The sequence below is a fragment of the Hippocampus bargibanti genome, linkage group LG10 (genome assembly GCF_051943395.1).
Source record: "Hippocampus bargibanti isolate YZ-2025 linkage group LG10, ASM5194339v1, whole genome shotgun sequence".
In the NCBI taxonomy this organism is placed as follows: Eukaryota; Metazoa; Chordata; class Actinopteri; order Syngnathiformes; family Syngnathidae; genus Hippocampus; species Hippocampus bargibanti.
This window is the reverse complement of record NC_142743.1, coordinates 4,289,808-4,298,202: the sequence shown is the minus strand read 5'-3', so window position 1 is coordinate 4,298,202 and position 8,395 is coordinate 4,289,808. Positions and strand designations below refer to the sequence as shown.

The window sequence follows — 8,395 nt, the reverse complement described above, 5'->3', positions numbered from 1 at the left end:
AGGATTTAGCAGACTTCATCTGTTCTAAAGATTGTTTTACTCTGTAGCACACACTGTCACAATTTAGCTTCATCTGCAACAATGATGTTAAAGTATCAGTAAAATCCACTTGCAGCAACTTTTACGTTCTTTTTACACGGAACGCAGAACGAAAACTGAGGACCTTTTGTCGCCGATTTTATCCACCTTGGAGACTCTCCCATTGTTTTTGGTGCCCGATCCTAGAGTTTTTCTCTTCTTACTTGGCGGTTCTCCCATGCTTACTTCTACGTTATAACTAGTTGATTCCTCGATTGCAACACAAACGCCGGACTTCAAATACGGAAACGGAAACACAAAATCAAACGAAAACAATGTGACGCGCATGCGCATATCATGCTTCATCGGCAAAGATTTGATAACCGCAGAATTTTCTTTTAGCGTATAAAAGTTGTTATATGGCATACACAATTCAAAATGATGAAAAAACATAAAATAGGAGGAAAACGGAAACATTGACAGGTATGCAGGTGTTTGAATGTCACTTCTTTTCCTTTTTCAACATTTATTTTCCAGCTTCAATGATATTGTTACCACATCTGGAGATGTACATCATTAAACCTTTGTCTCTTAGTGGGTTCACAGGAAGAAAAAAATTAACCAAAAACAGCCATCTTGTAGAAAAAAAACAAGTATTTTTTTAATTTGATCTTTCATTATGTTACAAGACTAAAAGCTAATCATAAAAAATGATTAGGAGGATGGAAAGCTGTTTTAAAAACCTTGTGAATGGTGGGGAACGCTGTTCAATGTAGCACGATGCGGCTGAAGAGAATACCTCGCGGCAAAAAAAATGTAAAATTGTCTCGCTTTGACGAGAAGTGGTGGTTAAACCCATGAATTCAAACGTGCTAATGTTGTAACAGGGTCGGAATTCAACGACCTTTACAGTTGACTATGACACTCTCACAATGCTAATGATCTATGCCGGATTGTTTAAAAAAAAAAAGCAAAAAATAAATATGCGTTTCTGCCCAGTTTGTCCACTTGGTACGGAAGAGCATTAGGGCCAGGTTGAAATATATATATTTTTAGAGATGGTGTATTATTCTGAGAAAAAAAGTTGCAAATTTGCGAGTTTCAAACTGGCAAATTTGGTAGATTTAAAGTCACAAATTTGGTAGATATCACACAAAAAGCCGAACTTCTTTCTTCGGATTTTCGCAAGCGTTCTAATTTGCGAGATTTAATCTCGCAAATGCTACATTTAATTTCGCTAATTTGCTAGATTTAAAATCACACATTTGCTAGATTTAATCTAGCAAATTTGCTAGATTTAATCTAGCAAATTTCCTACATTTAAAGTCACAAACTTGCTAGATTTAAAGTCGCAAATTTGCTCGATTTGAAGTCACATTTTTGCTAGATTTAATCTTGCAAATTTGCTAGATTTAATATCGCAAATTTGCTCGATTTAAAGTCACAAATTTGCTACATTTAAAGTCACAAACTTGCTAGATTTAAAGTCGCAAATTTGCTCGATTTGAAGTCACATTTTTGCTAGATTTAATCTTGCAAATTTGCTAGATTTAATATCGCAAATTTGCTCGATTTAAAGTCACAAATTTACTGGATTAAAAATCACTAATTTGCTACATTTAAAGTCACAAATTTGCTAGATTTAATCTCGCAAATTTGCTAGATTTAAAGTAATAAATTTGCTAGATTTAAACGTAAAAGAAAAACTTTTGGAGTTTGAGATACATCATTCGGCCGTGCGGTGGGTCAGCGTTAGCAGCCTTGTGAGACGAGATAATTTGCAGAACCGAAGTTGGTACCTGTGGAGTTGCAGTTATGGCGTAATTCATGTATTTTATAACGTTTTCATGGCCTAACTATGGACAAAATGTCAATACTTTTGACGAGTTCACGACACCGCCTCTTCAAACGCTGGATAGAAATCACAATATTGTGATTCTGTGCAAAGACTTGAAGGATCTCTTTGAGACTAAACCCGATCTCAAAGTAACAACTGATTAATTCGTCCATTTCAGCAAGACCATATCCGTCAGCGGAGGAAGAGCATTAGGCTGCTAACCCCCCGCATGACCGAATGATGTATCTCAAACTCCAAAAGTTTTTTTGGAACATTTAAAACTTACATAGTTGTGAATTTTTTACATTACATTAGTTATTTTGTGTGTGGAATTATTTACGTGACAAAAACATTTTGGGCTTTTTTGATGTGGGCCTGTGGGGGGGGGTTATTTAAGAAGAATGCATATAATTAATAAGGACCTTTCAAAACTCTCAAGGTCACTTTACAGTCACACGATATGTTTTTCTGTGGGTGAGCAGCGGCAACCAGACGCACAAGCGTTCACTCAAGCCGGAAGTAACTCAAATTGATAGAAAGCTAGCTCGCAAGCTAATACATGGCTAATAGCTAGCTAGCTAGCCAGTTTGATAGATAGCTAGGCAGCTAGATAGCTCGCTAGCCAGCTACATAGCGAATAGATCAGGGTTGAGTTTTCAATTCCTCTCTTTTGTTTAGTCTTCCCTGCTGCGGGAAACTGGAAATTTCCCACTATTTGACACATGAAAATAAACAAACGGCCCTAAACTTGTCCTTTCACTTAAAAAAAATGTCATATATATTTCATGCTTTATCCCTTCCAGGAGGGGGCAGTATTTCCATGGCTATTCTCTACAGTCATGCTTTGCCTTCCTTCAGTGTCCATTCTCAGAAAGACCCGGATCACTGCATTCCTTTTTTTATTGTTGATTAGCATTTCTTTAGCTACGCTTCATTTCCTTTCCTCGCCTCGCCGACAATGAAACGTGAGTTAAGCATTGCTGTTTTGCACAATTACCAATATCCAGAGTTTACGTTCAGTGTTCTTCATACAGTAAAGTCTCGTTATATCGATATCGTTTATATTGATAATACTGCTTATTACGACACTATATTCATTTCCCGTGCACATTTCTAGTCTTCTTATGTATAATTAGTTCCGTTTAGTACGATTCGTGGTTTTTACGATAATCCGGTTACTATGGTGCTCTTTTTCATCTCCCGCCAGCCATTTTGCTATGTTTATATCGATACAAAAGATATTCAAGATGAATCGATATTTGCTTAGGGGTTTCTATACAGTACCACCATTATCAAAATCTGTATCGGTCGCGCCATTGGTCGACTTGGTCACGTGACTTGCTCACGTGAGTTTGTTACATGACCAGCTCCCGTGTAGCAGAGCCATTTTCATTTTCAGACGCTAGCTTGTGTGTAGCAGACGAGATTGAAGTGTTTTTTACAAGGTAAAAATGGGAAGCCGAAGAAGATTGCTGACTTTTTTAAAATGTATACATAATACAGTAAGATGTAAGTGTTGCAGTTTCCCTGTTGTGTTATGTACATGCCCACTGTACTGTATATGAATGCAATCGTTTTTTGCAACAATGTTTCTTGTTTTGTCTGCTGAAGCGTGATGATTTTGAAAATTACCGTACATTCCCTACTGAGTATTAAAGGACAACCGATATCACTTTTAATTGAAATGCAAAACACCAATAAAAATGACTTCACGGCAAGACGTCTTGCATTGCTTGTGAATACAAACAATGGCTTCAGATTCGGATAATATGCTTTCTTGTTACACATCCAGTTATGAATATGATTCAAATACACTGTAGTTCTGAAGAGGAAGGCATACATGTTTGCAATCGATTAAAGAATTATATGTGCCATTTTGAGGCAACATTGGGGGAACATCTCTCACCCACCCCCAAATGGGAGCTCATGGCCAGCTCCGTTTCTTATATGGCGCTTGGATGCCCTCTTTTGGCGGCTTTTGTTAATGCAGTTCGGCGCAGGACAGATATATCGACGGTACGGTTATATCGACATTTTTTCTAACTCCAGAGAATATCGATATAACGAGACTTTTGTATTTTACTACTGTATTTTAATTGATATACTGTTACCGAGCCAAGAAAAAGTGAAAACAATGTATGCCGATTTTTAATTGAAAATTAGGGGTGCGCGTTATACACATGTGCGTGTTATACTCAAATAAATACAGTAATGACTGTTTTTGTCAACAGGCTAAAAAGGGGGAAGAAAAAAAGGGGCAAGATACTGTTTCCGAATCAGCAAAACAACAAAAACGACTGTGTAGGTCGTTCAAGGTTTGAACTTGTAGCTTACTCGCCCTCCCAAAATGTTGTGTGTGTGTGTGTGTGTGTGAGTGTGTGTGTGTGTGTGTGTGTGTGTGTGTGTGTGTGTGTGTGTGTGTGTGTGTGTGTGTGTGTGTGTAGCATTGTTAATGGCTAATAACACTTTGATACAACCACATCTTAAAAACGCATATTTCCTGTGGCGGCAATTTTTTCGCACTGTTCATATGTGCCTTTTTTTCTTTTTTTCACTCTTTGACTCAACTTTCTTTCATCCCATTTAGCCTTTTTAGTCTTTTTATCTTGACTTCATTTCTTTTTTCCTCTCTTCACTTCTTTTTATTTATCTAGTAATCCAGCGATCTATCTATCTCGCTAGCTATCTAGCAAGCAGCCCTTGAGAGTTTTGAAAGGGGCTTATAAATGAAATGTATTATTATTATTTGGAAAAAGTGGACACGCAAAGCAAAAGAGCTATCCTATCCTATCCTATCCTTATGCTAAGCGTACTTTTTTGATGACATGTCACACAACAATGACTTGTTTAGTCCTTTCCATATCTGTCTGACGATCGTTTAGAATGAAAATCAGAATCCGAATCCTCCTTATTGGCCAAGTATGTAGAAAACACAAGGAATGTGTCTCTGCTAGAACACGCTGCACTAGTATCATGAAATCCTACTGGACCCTCCGCACCCTGCCCACCACCTTATCCAGCGACCCCCCTCAGGGAGGCACTACTGATCCATGCGTACCAAATCCAGCAGACATTTAAACGGCTTCTTCCATCATCTGCATTTATAATAATAATAATAATAATAATAATAATAATAATAATAATAATAATACATTTCATTTGTAAGCGCCTTTCAAAACTTTCAAGGTCACTTTACAGTCACAGGATCAGTTTTTCTGTGGGTGAGCAGCGGCCGTCACACGCGCTAGCATTCACTCAACCCGGAAGTAACTCAAATAGATAGAAAGCTAGCTAACTAGCTAGCTAATAGATAGCCAGCTAGATCGACATATAGATAATAGATAGCACCTAGATAGCTAGTTAGCCAGCATGATAGCAAATAGATAGATAGCTAGGTAGCTATCTAGATAAATAAAAAATAGGTGAAGAGAGGAAATATATTTATTTTGTTTTACTATTATTAGTTTTTCTGTGGGTGAGCAGCGGCCACCACACACGCCAGCGTTCACTCAACCCGGAATAATTCAAATAAATACAAAGCTAGCTAGCTAGCTATTATATAGCCAACAGATAGCTAGCCAGCGAGCTAATAGAAAGCCAATAGATAGCTATTAGATAGTCAGATAACCAGTCAGTCATAATAATATTCTAATTCTAATAATATAATAATATAATAGTCATATTAATAGATAGCGAGCCAGCTGGATAGATAGCTAACACTCTCGAAACAGGAAGCCGAATAGAACCCAAATAATAAAAAGTGCCTCTTTGCAATTTAATTTGATCCGATTAGGTAATCCTTTATGAGTGTCCTCCATAATTATTTTGTCATGTCTTTTTTTTATGATGATACTAGTGCAGCGTGTTCTAGCGGAGACAAATTCCTTGTGTGTTCTACATACTTGGCCAATCAAGAGGATTTGGATTCTGATTTAGCATTTCACCTTCAATTTACACAAATGACCTTCCGATCGGAACGAGCGTTTTGGATTGAAGACGTACAGCTGGAGTGCGAGGGTCCACGGGCGCCGGCCTTGTATTTTCAATGTAAACAAAGTTGAACCCGCCGAGGATTTGTCACACCCGCACATCACTGTAAGTCTTCACATGCTTTCCAGCAGCTCCTATGTTTTGCTTTTCTACTTTCATTTCTTTCATAACTTTGCTGCTGTGAAATGTAAATTTCTCCACTGCGAGGCAATAAAAAAGAAGAAATAATAAAGGCAAATCCAATCCAATCCAATCCAATCCATGTTGTACAGTAGCAGGAGGACCATTGGCAGTGTCCCATTTAGCCTTGAAAACACGACTAGGAGAGAAAAAAAAAGCAATTGTGCTTATGAGGACTCAAAAAAAAAAGTTCATCACAGTATCACTTGTGGTAAAATATTTGGGAAGAAAATAAAAAGAAAAAACGCAAAAGCCTTTTTGTCCTTGCCAGTTCATGGTAGCACCAAGCAAACAATTTCCTCCTTTTTCCAGAGTCCAGTAACCGTTTTCCTGGCATCATTTTCAGGCACCCTCGTTTATTTTGGCACATGGTCGGCCTCTCGGTTGAAAGGCTCCAGAGTGCTTGAATTCCACAAAAAGGGGGGTACTTTTAAGGTCCAGTCTTCGTTCTGTGTTATTTTGGTTCCGATGTTAGACTACACTGATGTGTGCGTGTGCAAAAAAGGTGTGTACCCATGTTTAGGACAAACCAATGCACGTCCTCAAAACTCATGAAAACGTGTGTCTGGGTGAGAAAAAGTGTTGACCAATCTTTGTGAGAAATCAACGTACATCCTTAAAACTCATGAAAACATGTTTGTGTGTGTGTGTTTGCGTGTGTGTATGTGTGTGTGTGACAGTAACATAAGTGCACAGCACAGCACATCACCAGCTATTAACTCAGTGGTGGCATTCATATTTACAGCGTCTTTACAGTGTGTGTGTGTGTGTGTGTGTGTGTGTGTGTGTGTGTGTGTGTGTGTGTGTGTGTGTGTGTGTGTGTGTGTGTGTGTGTGTGTGTGTGTGTCTAATGAGAGGTCCTTAGTGGACCGAAGACTGCGGCCGGGCGGCGGTGTGGGGCCTGTTGGGTGGGTCCAGCTGGTCGTTGGGGACGGAGCGGCGGTTCTGGTCGGGGCGGTTGGTGGCCAGGTATTTGGCCCTCATACTGGAGGTGTACTGAGGACCACCGGGGAGATGTCAAAGGACAGAAAAGAAACAAGACCAGAGAAAGGTGTTTTACATGGAGTCAATGCAGCCGAGTTGTGTTTGCGGAAGTGGGGTGGTGGTGCTAGGGGGTGGAGGTAGCTTGAGGAGCTAGGTCGGTAGTGGAAGGATGCAGATGGAAGGATTGTTGGGTGAGAAAGGGAGGTAGGTACGGCGCTCAGTCGCTCGGTCGGTAGAGGTATGAAGCATGTAGGTAAGTCGGTAGGTTGCTCGGTCAGTCGGTGTAACACGTAGCTCAGTCGGTCGGTACAAAAATAGACAAATGGAACTGTCAGAAGAAGATTGCCAGGTAGGTGGGAGGAACACCAAAGTAGATATATAAGTAGATAGGTAGGTAGGTAGGTAGGTCTGCAGGTCAGGTGCAACACATTGGTAAGCTGATGGAAAGGGAGCGAGGTAGGAAGCTAAGGAAATAGGAGTTGAGGAGATCAGTCGGTCAGTCATTGGGTGTACACGAGAAGCGAGAAGAAAAGAAAGGATAAGTGCGATTCGGTGGAAGACTTGGGTCACTTGGTCAGGACTTGGTTCATAGCTAGGGTGGAACACATGGCTGAGCTGCTAGAAAGGTAGGAGAGTCAGTAAATAGGTCCGGAGGTGATCGGTCAAGGATTTTGTTTGCTTGGTTAGTTTTGGTTAGGTATGGTGATGGTCGGAAGATGGGGAAAAGTCGGGAGGCAGGGGGGGGGGGGGTGTCTCCTTTGGTCCAGTCGCTCGGTCAGTGGAATACAGTTAGCCAGGTTAGTAGGGAGATGGATGACGACGACAGGAATATTTGGACCGGTCATTTGGACAGCTGGGGTTTAATTATAGACATTAATTGACAATCAATTAGGTGGAAACGAGGTTATTGTCATTGATTAAATCGTTAGTGCTCCAGTTCTGATGTTAGCGCGCTAACCACTAATACTCTGCTACATCCAGCGGGCATGTAGCATGTGCACTGCGCAGCAAGGACACACACACCTCCACTCAAAGGCACACAATGAAACACTGTGGGTAGAGGCGGAGTGGTGGTGGTGGGGAGGGGGGTTCAAGGAGAGGCTGGGATGGTGGAGATCCGAGGAGGGGGAAGGTGGGAATAGGGCGTACCGAAAAAACCGTTACATGGACTCGCACTAGCAAACCCCGCGGATACCAGAAGTAGAGGACTCATCTATTGTCGTTTCCCCAGGCTGCCAAAATGACCCTGATCCGGACCCTGGTGGGGGTTGGGGGGTGGTCATTCCTTCCAATTGCCACCGATGACAAACATCCGGTTGATGGTGTGGCTAATTGGAAGGCGGCATGCGTGCGATGGGTGCGGGGGTGTTCTAGAAAGTGTGCACT

General features: G+C 40.8%; 1 protein-coding gene across 2 annotated transcripts in view; it reads right to left on the bottom strand.

The window, feature by feature from the left end:
* Positions 1 to 518: 518 nt before the first annotated feature.
* ttyh3b (tweety family member 3b) overlaps positions 519 to 8,395 on the bottom strand; it is a 40,811-nt gene continuing 32,934 nt past the window's right edge. For both annotated transcript variants that reach the window (XM_089005464.1, XM_089005465.1), the window contains one exon: positions 519 to 7,021. In XM_089005464.1, coding sequence (XP_088861590.1) covers positions 6,887 to 7,021 — 135 coding nt within the window. In that variant the 3' untranslated portion in view covers positions 519 to 6,886. The remainder of the gene's footprint in view (positions 7,022 to 8,395) is intronic.